Source organism: Hypanus sabinus, chromosome 5 (assembly GCF_030144855.1).
Source record: "Hypanus sabinus isolate sHypSab1 chromosome 5, sHypSab1.hap1, whole genome shotgun sequence".
NCBI classification, from domain to species: domain Eukaryota; kingdom Metazoa; phylum Chordata; class Chondrichthyes; order Myliobatiformes; family Dasyatidae; genus Hypanus; species Hypanus sabinus.
In genome coordinates, this window is record NC_082710.1 from 107,207,112 (window position 1) to 107,221,771 (window position 14,660).

The 14,660-nt window shown below is 40.2% G+C and overlaps 1 protein-coding gene across 1 annotated transcript in view; it reads right to left on the reverse strand.

The window, feature by feature from the left end:
• neb (nebulin) overlaps window positions 1-14,660 on the reverse strand; it is a 322,851-nt gene that overhangs the window by 225,732 nt on the left and 82,459 nt on the right. Inside the window, exons 38-47 of the mRNA XM_059971179.1 lie at window positions 13,905-14,216; window positions 13,534-13,740; window positions 13,334-13,438; window positions 9,938-10,045; window positions 6,740-7,051; window positions 5,244-5,447; window positions 4,264-4,368; window positions 4,069-4,176; window positions 1,925-2,236; window positions 232-435 (exon numbers count right to left, since the gene is read on the reverse strand). Coding sequence (XP_059827162.1) covers window positions 232-435; window positions 1,925-2,236; window positions 4,069-4,176; window positions 4,264-4,368; window positions 5,244-5,447; window positions 6,740-7,051; window positions 9,938-10,045; window positions 13,334-13,438; window positions 13,534-13,740; window positions 13,905-14,216 — 1,977 coding nt within the window. The remainder of the gene's footprint in view (window positions 1-231; window positions 436-1,924; window positions 2,237-4,068; window positions 4,177-4,263; window positions 4,369-5,243; window positions 5,448-6,739; window positions 7,052-9,937; window positions 10,046-13,333; window positions 13,439-13,533; window positions 13,741-13,904; window positions 14,217-14,660) is intronic.

The following is a 14,660-nucleotide window of genomic DNA, read 5'->3' on the forward strand; positions in this document are numbered from 1 at the left end:
ATATAGAAGCATTTGATTTTGCACAGACGTAATGTGATGTTAAACTTAAGGAATGGCTGAGTCAGTTCAAGGTGTTAATTGGCTATATCTGCTCTTGCTTCTTGCATTTTATTTATTCTTACTTATATATTGTAGATTCTTTATTGCTTAGGATAAAATTCTTGGAAAAAAAATTGAATGTGAAGCTTGACACTTCTACAAAAACTGGACGCTTTAGTAAAATAGTCTTGCCTTATTCATTGTAAGCGCATTATTCTTTGCCAGGCTCATATCCATGGAGTCGGTCAAGATGGCGAACTTAAATTTTGACGGGTGTTGTCGGTAATTGCTCTCACTCAGAATCTTGCCAGCTTTTTTAACTTTGTTCACATCTAATGAGTCAAGAGGAGACCATCCGATACCTTTTAGCCACTGAAGGTCTGCTTTGTATACATTCTGGAAGACAATGGAAAATCATTTCAGAACTCAGTAAAGGGGCAGAGATTTTATTTTCATCTTTGCCTGATTGTTCTGGAGTAGGTGCCAACCTACACTGCACCTAGCAGTGGCACAACACTTTACAGTACCAGTGACCCTGGTTCAATTCCCACCACTGTCTGTAAGGAGTTTGTACGTTCTCCCCATGACCGTGTGGGTTTCTTCCCCAGTCCAAGTACATTGCTAGGTTAAATGGTCACAGTAAATTGTGCCCTGATTAGGCTAGGATTTAATCAGGAGTTGCTGGGCAGGCAGCTCTAAGAGCTGGAAGGTCTATTCCACGCTGTATCTCGATAAAATAAAAAATGTAAAGATTGTAAGACATCCTCCCATCACCATTTTAGGTGTATCACCTCCTTTGGCCACTGAGACTTATCATGCTTCCAACGTAATATTAGGAAGTACTTCAACTATAGTAAGTATGACCTTTGTTGAGGTTTCTGTCAGCTGCATTGGTTAAACCCACTGGCAGGAGAGAAAGGAAAAGCTCTGGTGACATTCAGAGTACTTCACTTTACACAGGGGAAACTCAAATACAATATGTTCTCAACAAAATTCCAGGCTGGAAAGTGGATTCCAGTCTTCAGGATAACTGCAAAGTCAGAAAAATATCTAACTTACATGGATATTTCTGGACCTTTCAGAATTTTTTTAGCTTTTATGGAATAGATAGAAAATATTCTCTCTAATTTAGAAAATGGGTTAAATCTATAAAGTTTCTCTAAACAGCTAGACCAGGTCCACAGATCCCTTGGTTAATGGTAAGGCTCCATGCCATTAAAAGGTTAGGAATCCCTGCCATAGACACTAACCAAATTGAAAACTTCAAAACTGAAATTGATAGATTTTTGTTTACAAGTCTGTTCACGTTTATGCAATTAAGATGAATTGATGTTGTTAAGATACAGTTCAGTTTTATCTCATTCAGGGGTTCCCTACTTTTTTCATGATATATACCAATACCATGAAATAGAGTTAAGTTGGGAACCCCTGAGAGGGAAACAGGGCTGTAAGTTGTCCTCTTGCTCTGATATTCTTAGGTCTAAATTGTGCTAAGTAATCAATGTGTGGAATCCAAATTTTTTTTGAACATCGTGAGAAAAGATTGTTCCTTTCCATGCCTTGTTGCGCATCCGGCATCAACCTTGCCATTTCTTTAACATTTTTGTCTGTATTTTATGAGGTCGAGTTGTTAGCTTGATGCTCAACCCAGCATGGATGGAAAGTATGCAAGGAGCCAACTGGATTCAAACCCGGGACCGCTCGTCTCAAAGTCCAGTGTGGATGCCACTACACCACCGGCCAGCTTAATGAGATAAGCTCGCTAGATCAAAACTTTGTGTGATCAAAAATGGATTAAGTTTGTTCCTATTCTGCTTTTTTTTTGAATTGCACCCTGTAATTCAGAATAACATTAATGACTAAATGGTGCTGATGTTGTACTCACATCACTCTGCAAGTTATAGGCCTTCTTTGCCTGGATCACATCATTCTGGTCTGGAAGACAAGTCCACTGGTGCAGGTGACGTCTGTAGTCAATGTCACTGACCAGGGTCTGGCATTTCTTGGCCAACAGGATGTCCAGCATGTCCACTGGCATGTTGAACTTCGTCTTTGTTTTCTCAAAGTCCTTCTTGTACTCCCTGTCACTCTGCATCTTGGCTAGGTGCATGGACCAGACCAGTTTAGGATCATCTTTAATGTTGTGGAAACCTACATGGTGGCCAAGCTGCTTGCGGTAGGCTGTTTTGTATTTATACTGCAAAAGATAAAGACTTATTAAAAATAGTTCCAAACCATCATTGTTACTTCCAAAGGTGCATTAAAGGTATCCATATATTCTTAATAACAGTTATGTTTTTCTAAGGTTGACACAGCTAACAAATAACTGTTAATTAGGGAAAATGTAACATCTATTCACTATTAAGAGGTGTATCATGTCAAGACTGGTTTTTAGAGAAAGCTAATTATTGGGGAAAGGGTTGGGGCAGCAAGGAGACCATAGGTTTGAGCTCAAAGCCCAGCCTAAAGAAAGATTTTAAGCAGATTTAATAAACTTTGCAGAGTAACAGGAAAGTAGAATTTTGAAAAAGTATAGAATCATTTTGACTAAAAGCTGTCATCAAAGTGGGAAACAACTTATTGGGACTGATCCCACTCTGAATGAAGGTCTAAGAGTGCTTAGTGTGAAAATTTGGTTGAGTACATGTGTATTGGATGGAATTAAAACACTGAGCCTGTTATCTGCAACATGTAGGTCCAGAGCTGCAGTCACAAAGAATCTACCTTGGGCAATACAGGGATTACAGTAAGTAGCATTAATGCTTGAATAATCGATTCACGGATGGTATTAAATGCCAATCTTCAGTTAAGGTGTGAGTTGTGGGAGACAACTTTGACAGCAAAGCCTATGATACATGCTAAATATCAAGAATCTCTATAAGAAGCATATACATATATAGTTCTGCTTTCCCTTAAGTTATACTTCAAATAACTACCTAGAGGTCAATGCTAGAATGCTGGGAGATGGAGTGTGACTAGGGTATTACCCTTACAAATACTGGGAAAAGTACTTGTGTCTATTGAGCCAATCTCTTTGAGGTGAAAATAATGAAAAATCAGACACTACACTTCAGGAGCTCAAGTTATTTAACGTCTTGCTTTGTTTTCATTCCTGTCTGAAGAACATAATTCTAATTGGTCAGGAGTTGGGTTCCTTTGGCACAAATTATAAATGTACTTTGATCAGTAATACCAGATGGAACTGCACAGAGACTATTCGGTGTCATTTATTTTTTGAAGAGTTATGAGGACAGAAATTAATGTGATTGATGGCTTCACATTTCAATGTAAACAGCCAAAGATGGTCTACACAATTCACCAAGAAAAACTCCACCGGAAACATGAAAGTTAGATAAAATCTTTGTAACTAATTCTGTATACAAAATTGTGAGGGTGTACATAGGGTACATGGAAGCAGGCCTTTTCCACTGATATTCCAATGAGACTACAATGAGAGGTCTTAGGTTAAGGGTGGAAAGTGAAATATTTAAGGGGAACATGAGGGGAAACATCACTCAAAGGGTGGTGCATGAAACTAACAGCCAGTGTAAGTGGTGGATCTGGGTTTGATTTCAACAGTGAAGAGAAATTTGGATAGATAAATTGATGGGTGGGATTTGGAGGACTATGGTCTTCCTGCAGGTTAATGCAACTAGACAGATTGATTGTTTAGTATGGACTAGATGGACTGAAGGGCCTGTTTTTGTGCTATAGTGTTCTATGACTCTAAGAAACAATAGGTTCCAGGGAAAACAATCAAGAGAAGTTGACAGTAACACCAGAAGTAAACTCAAGGACATGGACAGAGTAATAAAAGTTTAAAAAAAAGATTATTTTGGGAGAATGTTATTGGGATGTTGTTGAAAAGGGATTAACAAAACATCCAATTTCTTTTTTAAAGTGATAATCATTTACAAAAGAAGTACTGAGCCAGGCATATGTATGGATATTAAATTTATTTCTGTAATTAATATAAACAGTTTAAAACAACTTTCACAGTCTGAAATTTGTCAAGTGCTTTTTACTTACATCACTTGCAATATCTGAGGATTTTTTGGCAGCCTTTATTGACATGGCATCAGGCCGGAGATCATAACCTTTCTTCTTAGATTTTTTCCATTCAAGCTTGTACTTGTTCTGAAAAAGGAGGGTGTTTGTAACTGGTCATTCAGGATGTCAATTTAAACTTCCTTCAAATAGTTATTATTTTAAAATATTTCTTACATCACTGAGCATGATTGCATTGGCTCTTGCTTGTACGATGTCTGGAGAATCTGCTGGTACATGGACCTTAATTTTGTCATTCTCCCAGGCCTCTTTGTACAGATTCTGTAAAATAGAAGTAACTTTTAGCTTATTTAAAAGTAACTATAAGAATCCCAAAAAGAGCTTTACACATTTAAACTTGGCCTCAGCCAAGATACTGTTGAGATCCAATTGACCTCAATACTTTTGGGCTGGAGAAAGGAATATTATCAACATTTCCACCCATGACCACCCTCTAGCACAGTTCATTGAAAACGTAATGAGATTAAGACCAGGGTTAGCTTGTCCAGGAGGCTTCCTTGTGCCAAGTCGACACCACCACCCACCTTCCAGTCCTTTGCATTAAACAGCTTTATTCCGCCTTTATTAGGCTCAGACTCTAAAGCAGTGTAGAGGTTAGTACAGGAGATCAGGTTCAATTCCTGCCGCTGCCTGTAAGGAGCTTGTACGTTCACGTGGGTTTCCTCCCACAGTCCAAAGATGCTCCAGTTAATAGGTTAATTGGTCATTGTAAATTGTCCCATGATTAAGTGAGGATTAAATTGGGGGATTGGTGGGCAGCGTGACTGGAAGGGTCGGAAGGGCCTATTCTGTGCTATATCTCAATAAATAAATCTAATAGGTGCTTGGGTGGTATGTACTCAGATTAGGCAGCATGGTAGTGTAGCATTGCTTGACAAGACTAGTGACTGTGGGTTCAATTCCCGCTGCTGCCTGTAAGGAGTTTGTATGTTCTCCCCATGACCCAGTTTCCTCCAGGTGCTCCAGTTTCCTCACACATTTCTTAGAAGGGTTATTAGGCCAATGGTCACTTGGGCATAATTGAGCAGTGCAGACTCATTGGGCTGGAAGTGCCTGTTACTGTGCTATATCTCTAAAATATAAAGTAAGTGGGAAAAAAATAACTTTAGCACCAAAATCCTTTTCCAGTGATCTACCTTCTTCATCTGTTCTGTGTTAGCCTTGGCCAGGACCATTTCTAATGAGTCAGGCAAACTTGTGAACTTGAAGTTTTCTGGATGCTGGCGATAATTCTTCTCGCTTGCAATGTCTGTTGCCTTTCTGGCCTTTTCAACATCCAACGAACCAATGGGACTCCAGCCAATCCCCTTCAGCCATTGAAGATCAGCCTTATAATTGTTCTATTTTTTCAAAAACAACATTATTAGGTTTCTGTGCACGCAGCATAAAACGAGGCAAACCCTGACTACAGGTCAAAATCACTTTTAATGATTAATTTGACTGTGCTGTCTTACTTTCAATTGTAATACAGCTTTAGAGAGATTAACAGGATACAAAAAAGACACTGAATTGACCCCAACTCAGACTTCACCATGTCATTTGTAAACAACCTTTGAAATCCAGTTCTTACAGCAACTAATATAAAAGGAAATGTATGCATACAGTGGAAAAATTAATAATCATGCAGAGAGAATCTACCCAAATATCAGATGGCTCATAAATAAGGAAAATACTGAGAGATGAGAGTAAAAAGGTTTTGTTTCATTCTGAGAGTAATTATGACCTAGAGCAGAGGTGGTGAACCTATTGCATGCCTAAGATGGCACATGCAAATATTCTGTTGGGACACTGATTTGCTCTCAGAAAAGTTCACTACCCCTGATCTAGAGCTATGAACAGTAATCTTCATGATGATGGACATTGAATGGGAGAATAGGACTGACTGGATTTTCGGCCAAAGAGCTGTCATGTCATAGTTGGCTTTCTATCCTCCTAGTACTGTAATACTTCTGGAGTGTCCTGACTCAACAAACACTTAGCCTCATCCTATTCATTTCTAAATAGATGGTGACAGTCTAAATTATCCACAGGCATTGCCTCCAAGTCTGATAATCTGGCTGGCTTTTCCGTTAGGAAACGGAAAAAAAAAAGGATAATGAACCCTTGCTGTTAGCAGGATCACCACTTACTTGCCATTTAAATCCTTTCTGCTCATTCTTAATCCTTCTAGCAATCACACTACTTAACTCTGTCCCAAATAAGTACTGGAATGACTGGCACCAGGCAGACAACCTCCATCTTGTAAAGACGCCATTGCCCAGAAGGAGGCAATGGCCAACCACTTCTGTAGAAAAGATTGTCAAGAGCAATCACAGTCATGGAAAGACCGTGATCATCCACAATATAATCACATGGCACATAACGAATGAATGTACGAACAACTGCTGGGTCCAATGTTTCAACATTTCGACATTCAGCAGCCAGTATAATTTCAAAACCAAGATGAAAAGATCTTGCTTTGAACTTACAACTACATTATTGAAGAAAAGAAGTTGTATACTCAGTGAAAACAGAGAAATCAGAATGTCTAAACTGTTACTATTATTGAATAGAATGTATTGACAAAAAGGGACTGAAACTGAATTTATATTCTTTTGAAGAGTTCCAAAAAAATAAAAAAAAATGTGCTTACATCACTTTGTATCTCCATCATCTTTCTGGCACGGTGCAAGTCCATTGCATCGGGTAGGTAAGTGAAGTGGTGAATAGCTTGCTTGTAATGGGCATTAGTGGCTATTTCCTGGGACTTCTTAGCAGCTAAAATGCTCAGCATGTCCAACGGCATGTGATACCTGGTCTTGCTCTTCTCATAGTTCTTCTTGTATTCACGGTCAGACTGCAACTTGGCTACGTGCATGGAATGAACCAGCTTGGGATCATCCTGCAGGCTACGGAAACCAACGTGCTTTCCTCTAGCCTTTTCGTAAGCATGCTTATACTTGTACTGTAAGAAAGAAATTGTTAAAATAAATTAGTAATCAGTTAAGAGAACATCCAAATTACAAAAGAAAACTCAGGGAACAGAGTTATGGCGGAAAACTGTATCTCAGAAACTCCTTCCCATTACTTTTTAATATGAAGCTCTCCTCAGATTTCTTTAACTTTGCTACCCTTCAAAAATACTGTGAATTGCCAGTGGCAAAAGTACAAAGTAAATATTAGTCAAATTAAAGGCTGTGTGACTTAGACCATAAGACATAGGAGCAGAATTAAGCCATTCGGCCCATGGAATCTGCTCCACCATTCCATCATGGCTGATTTATTATCCCTCTCAACCTCATTCTCCTGCCTCCTCTCCATAACTTTTGACACCTTGACCAATCAGGAAACTATTAACATCCACTTTAAATATACCCAATGTTTTGGCCCCCCAAAGCTGTCAGTGCCAATGAATTCCTCAAATTCGCTACATCCTGATGAAAGAAATCCCTTCTCATCTCCTTTGTAAATGGATGTCCCTCTATTCTGAGGCTGTGCCCTCTGGTCCTAGATTCACCCACTATAGAAAATATGCTCTCTAAGTCCATTGTATCGAGGTGTAATGTCCTGATAAGATTTCTTCTGCTATGCTATAAGTATTTCATTTTAGCAGTTTTCTGGTAGAATGTTTTGATTTCAGCTAAAGATAAGAAGCCCTGCTGTTCAATTTAGGAATGTTGAGCCAGCCAATCAGGATGATGGAACCAGGCGAAGGTTCAAGAGAAAGTGAGGCTGAGAGAGGTTTCTGATGGACAGTAGTCTGGTTTGGGGTATTTTGGTGGGTGTTGTATAGTAGGGCAGAAGGGAGGATGCCGCACAATGCCAGTGGAAGGAGAGACCCCCTTGCAAGCAATGCTTTGTGAAGATGAATGACTCCAAGGGAGAGGGCCAGTACTCCAGACAGAGAGTCAGTTGTTTCGAGATGGACTTCACGGGACATTGGGAATGTGGTGGTGCTCTCACACAGTCCATGGGTCCAGTGCGTGAGTAAGAGATACACCCCAAGATACTCCAGTATGAGCTCCAACAGTCACGTGCTGATTGGATTGTTTAACTGTAAGGGTCTTTTATTTTTTTTTCTTCTTTCTTTTCTTTTCCTTAATAACAATTTGATAAAGCTAAAATTGGAATATATACTTTCTTTATAATTTTGTGCAGTGTATGATCTGCTATTTCGTGCTGACTGATAATTATGTATGGGCGGTATGTATACAGCATTTATTCAAATCAAGGTTGTTTTAATCACAAGGTTGTTTGAACTCCAAATCATACCAAACTTAGACACATACGTTTATGAAAGGTGGCCTTCCTACTTCTCAGTCATGTGGTTTTTAGCAGAGTTAGCTAATGAGCCGAGTTTGTATACAAGCCCAGTGAGAGGGTTAGGTAGGCCTTTTAATCCTCAGTGAGAATTCCCCACCTCCCATTCTTCTAAACTTCAGAGAGAACAGGCCTTGGGCCATCAAATGCTCCTCATTCATTCATCTTTTCATTCCTGGAATCAATCTTGCCAAACTTCTCTGGACCCTCTCATATGCTAGAAATCTTTTTTTAGACAAGGGGTCCAAAACTGCTCACAATACTCTAAGTATGGTCTGACCAGTGCTATATAAGGCCTCAACATTACATCTTCACTTGTGTCCTTTTAGCTTAGAATATGGTCACAACATTGCAATCTTCATTGAAGAAATTTGCTTAATAATGTATTACTTAAGAAGACAAGTAAAGAATATATGGCATAAGTCACACAATCAGGTCTATTCTACCAAAGTTGCATCAATATTCTACAACAATTGTGCAACTATAATAACCTAACCTACTCAATGGCAATGTAGTAACTCAGTCTCGGCTAATTCAATTGTCTATAAATAGTGACAGATCCATTTGTCCTCAGCTCACTGGCTTCAGGACACCTAATGTTTATGCATTTAGAGGTATGGTATAAGACAATTTAGTCCATTCCTCTGTCAATCTTTTTACTATGGCTTTCTTCCAACATTCTGCACAGGACACTCCTTTGGTTGTCAACATTGCCAAAACTTGTGGATAGCCTTTTGATGTTGCTGGGCAGTTTGGGAGATAACCCATACTTTGCCTCTTCAAACACATAGAGACACAACAAGTTCCTGAGAAGCAACACATACAAAATGCTGGAGGAGCTAAGCAGGTGAGTTTGGAACTATAGAAATGAACAAACAGTTGAAGTTTTGGGCTGAGATCCTTCAATAGAACTGGAATGGAAGGGTGGAGATGCCAAAATAAAAAGGTGGTGGGAGGGGGAAGGAGGATAACTAGAAGGTGATAGGTGAAACCAGGTGGGTGGGAAAGATAAAGGGCTGGAGAGGAAGGAATCTGATAGGGGAGGAGAGTGGACCATTGGAAAGGGGAAGGAAGAGAGGACCCAGGGAGAGATGATAAGCAGGTGAGAGGAGGTAAGTGGCCAGAGAGGGAATTGAAGAGGGCGAGGGATTTTTGTTTAACCAGAAGGAGAAATCAATATTCATGACATCAGGTTGGAGGCAACCCAGATGGAATATAAGGTGTTGCTCCTCCACCCTGAGAACAAGAAGAGACCATGGACCGACATTGTATCTGCCTCAGCAGTCTCCTCACTTTATACCATTTGTAGTTGTAGCCAGATGCCAAATCATGGCTGGGAATAATTCCTCAACAGCTCCTGAATACCTGTCTCATAGGGATATTTGATCAACTTTGCTGAAACGATGTTACTACGTCCTCATTGGAAACACAGACTGTCAAATCGTCAGCTGACTGGGCCATACCACTTTGGGTGAGGAATAACTGATGGAACATAAAATAAAGGAAAATAACATGGTGTCAAAGCACTTACATTGCTTGCAATATCAGTAGAAGCCTTGGCAGCTTTGATTGGAATGGCATCAGCACGAAGATCATATCCCTTCTTCTTTGCTTCTTCCATGCTTAGCTTGTACATTTTCTGTAAAAGAATGTGAATTAAAATAATCCTATGTGTTTGAAATTTATGGATTAAAGTCATCAAGACAGAAAAATATGTAGTCATATCTAAGTAACGTGTTATTATACAAATACTTCCTGAAGGTTGCCATAGCTGGGGAGGGGGGATGGTGGGGTTAGTGGGTACTAAATGATCCCAGTGACATGCGGCTCTAGTAGCCTCTGACAACCAAGTCCAGCTCCTGGCCTGCTCCTAATCCCTGCAGAACTGTTTCTACTAACAGGAGAAGGGGCAAAGGGAGGTTACTGATGCCTTAAAACCAGTCACTTCAGTCAAATGGGGCTTGCCAACTGTGGTTGGCAGCTCATCTAGGAGAAGGAAAACTCTGTCCTCAGTCCTCCACTGCCTTGCGGTGAAGGCTTCGGAGTAAACCCCAAGGAAAAATCCAGAGCTGGAGTCCCTAAGACAGTTCTAAATTGATTTCAATCCTGACCGGCCACTCCTGCAGAGTCACTGGTGCCAAACTGTATCGGTCTCTGCAGTTCCTTTGGGGAAGCTGTGTGGGGAAGGGGAGCCTGCTGCATAGGCAAGAGCTTGCTCTCCATACTGCAATGCCCTGGCTTAAGTATCACGTAGACAGCTAGGACACAACATCCATGGTCGACCCTGACTAACGGAGGGCCTCATTATATTTATACATCAGTACATAATAGAAGACAAGCTACTTCAAACTCAATTATAGATTCTTGCAACTCTGCCGGAACAATCCTGTAAGATCACAGACACACAAAGATGAATGAATGTTTTTTTTTCCTATGCTAACCAAGGGCTCTTAGTGTCATGCTTCTGCTTTATAAAAGTGACACTGTAAGTTCCGATGGTTTCAACAAGATTCCACCACCAGATCCACCTTCTCTCTTCCCCTTTCAGCATTTTCAGCACTTATGAAATTTTAGTCTGCCTTCCTCCTTCAGGCTAGCATCCCCTTTCTTGCAGAACTTTTTCGAGCAACTGCAAGAGGAGCCACCAACTATCTTCTCAGCTCTTTTCTTTCGGATACCCAGGGGCCCAAAGAGTTCTTCCAGGAGAAGTAACAACTCACATACCCTTTTTCCAATTGAATGTACACATATATTGCTCACCGTGGGTCTCCTCTACATTTGTTATCCCTGGGACAGTTTGGGAGAAATGTTGAATGCTTTCATGAGGGCCTGAGCTTCCTATTGTCTGCTACTTTGAACCCCCAGACCACTCCACTCTCACTCTGATCTCTTTGTCTCTTGCCTGCAGCATGTTATAATGTCCAATGCAAGCTTAGGGAACAATACCTTTTCTGTCTGGATAATTAATTAATTAAGTAATTTATCTATCTATCTGTTAATCTATTTGTTAATTTATTTAGAGATACAGGGTGGAATAGGCCCACCTGGCCATTTGAACCAACCACCCAGTAATCCCCAACAAACCCAATTTAATCCTAACCTAATCACGGGACAATTTACAATGACCATTTAACCTGCCTGGTATGGTATTCTGTGGGAGGAAAGCAGAGGATCTGGAGAAAGCCCACTCATCCCATGGTGAGGACATACAGACTCCTTAGAGAGGATGCCACGATCGAATTCTGAACTCCAACATTCCAAGCTGCAATCGCATCATGCTAACCATCACACTACCTTGGTACCCAACACATCGAAGGCTACTGAACTCAAGTGTTTAATTCAACAGTTTCACATAATTTGTTCTCACTGCTTGTATCAGAACCAATCAATTCTCCCAGAGGTCATTCATCCAGAATACTCTCGCTGTTAGCAGGGTGTGACCTGCTCTGTATTTACTGCCTTGCATTTTACATCTCTTACACTCCACTCTTAAGATTTTCTCTCTCCGATTGAACTTTTCTCATAGATTTTTCGTTTCCTTATTCATGGTAGCACTCTCTGACTGCCGTCCATTAACCCAGATTGCTTCATCAGCAACATATTCCTATAGCAACCTTGATCTCACCCTGTCAAAGCTTTTGCCTTCGTCCTATCCATCCTTCCCTGCCTTGTCTGCAACATGAAACCAAATTGTTTTTCCCTCTTTCCTCATCTGATGTAAGGTCTTTGACCTGAAACATTTTCCCCTCTCTTTTTGCACTAATTTAATTATACCTTATTGTAATTTATAGTTCTTATATTATGTATTGCAATGTACTGCATCTGCAAAGCAACAAACTTCACTACGTACACCAATGATGTTAAATTTGATTCTGATTCTGAACTCAGTTCTCTTTCCACACATGTGGAAATCCTCCAAGGACCACAAACTTGTCATATGGTTTGGAGGCCTGCAAGCCTCAATGACCTGGAGAGTTATGTTGGCTGGAATCAGGGGAGGGTCACCATGCCAAACAGCTCTTGGTAGGTCACCCATGCCAAACAGGTCCAAGGGTACAGCCAGACTAAGAGTGGTCCACCAGTCCTTCCAGTTTGGGGGTTCAGCTCAGGGCTAACAACCCTGACTGGTAACACAAAATTGTTACAGAAATGGCAATGAAGAATCCTTCTGCATCTGAGTGCGACAGTATTCCTGAGTCTCCACCTGGGACTGGCATGGTATTCAGAAGTGAAAACCAAGAGGAAGCTACTGGCATGATGAAGGAAGCCCCGAATACTGCCAAAGGTGGAAGATGTTTACTGCTGCCCAAAACTCTGTTGCCCTAACAGCCAGCTAGGAAGATGCGGAAATGATTCCAGCAACTTCCAGTTTTTTACGTCTGATCTGCAGTATTAGCAGATCTTCTGATTCCCCTTCTGGCATCTCTCTTTCAATATAACTTGCCGTATCACTTCATTTCACATTCTCTCAGAGTGTGAAGCAGTCTGCATTTCATTGCTACATTGCAATTTATATTCAAATACACTTAAGTTTTTCAGTTGAAACCAACAACTGCTTGATCCACATCTTTGGACTATTTTTACTGTGCACATGGTCTGCTTTTTATAAATTATGCTATTGTTTGCACTGTTGTAACTATGTGGTTTTGTGCAGGTCTTGTAGCTTTAGTTTTTGGTCTTGTTTGTCTGGTGGATTTGGAGCTCCTTTCCGGGGAACGTGCTAGACGGTAGCGCGATATTAATACGCAGCAGCCTCTCCAGACTCTGGATTGGGGATTGCCAAACGTTATGTGGATTTTCTGGTGTAGTCTGTTTTGTCATATGCTTTTGTGATATCATTCTGGAGGAATGTTGTCTCATTTTTTAACTGCATTGCATTTGTGGTTTCTAAATGACAATAAACTGAATCTGAATCCATTTTACTTACCTGGCTCAGGTTGTACTGGTTCACTTTAGCTAAGGTAATCTCAGGTGTGTCTGGCATTACATGTACTTGAACCTTGTCCTTTTCCCAAGATTCCTTATACAAGTTCTATAAGATTAAAGATTGGTGATTAATAAAGCATTCTTTGAATTAGGTAACTTAATAAATCACTTTCAAAATTAATGTGTTGTAAATCCTCATACCATATCCATGATTTTGGCATTTGCCTTTGCCAGTTCCATTGGCATGGACTGCATATCAATGGTATATTTGAATGTCTCTGGGTGCTGACGATACCTTTTCTCACACAGGATATTTGAAGCACGCTTGTTCTTTTCATTTTCCAGCGAGCCAATGGGGATCCAGCCCATGCCCTTCATAAAATCATTGTACTCTGACTTATAGAGGTGCTGAAATAACAAGCACAAGGATTAAATCATCATATACATACACACTGGCCATTTTCAAACAAAATAAAATTGGCACAGAAAGTAATTCTAATAGTAATCATTTGAATAACAAACACCTTAACTGTGTTTTTGTTTAATGATCTTTTTTTTCAAACTTTACTTACATCATTCTGAATATTCATCATATTTTTGGCCAATACCAAGTTTATTGAGTCCGGAGGAGAAATGTAGTGATGGACTAGATGTCTGTAGTTACTGTTGCTGACCGCTGCTTGAGACTGCTTAGCAGCTGTGATGCTGACCATATCTAATGGTGTGTTGTACTTTGTCTTGAACTTTTCATAATCCTTCTTGTACTCACGGTCTGACTGTAGTTTAGCGACATGCATGAAGTGGACAAGCTTGGGATCATCCTGCAAGCTACGGAAGCCAATGTGCTTTCCCCTCGATTTTTCGTAGGCTTGCTTGTATTTGTACTGCCAAATAGAAACAGGAAATGTATTAATGAGGGAGCCCTTATACCAAATTCAGTGCACTGTGTTTGACACAGTTAGTATTACAGTAAATGCATATCAGCATTAGCAGTGTTCTAGATTCAGAAAGATAGGTAGAAGAGTAGGTTGTGAAGTGGCAAAGGAGGCTACAGTGGGATTACAGATAAGTTAAGAGACCGGGCAAAGATCTGGCAATGGAGTACAATAGTGGAAAGTAAAAAAAAACATCTGTTTGAGAAGGAAAACTGAAGTATTCAAACATTGACATACTGTAGAGATCAGACACAAAAAGAATTGTGTTCAAATACATGAACCTCAAATGACCAATACCCATGTACAGTAAGCAATTAGGAAAGAAATTTGCTTATTGCCAGGGAAACTGGATACAAGAACTGGAAGGTGATGCTACATGTTTATGGGGTATTG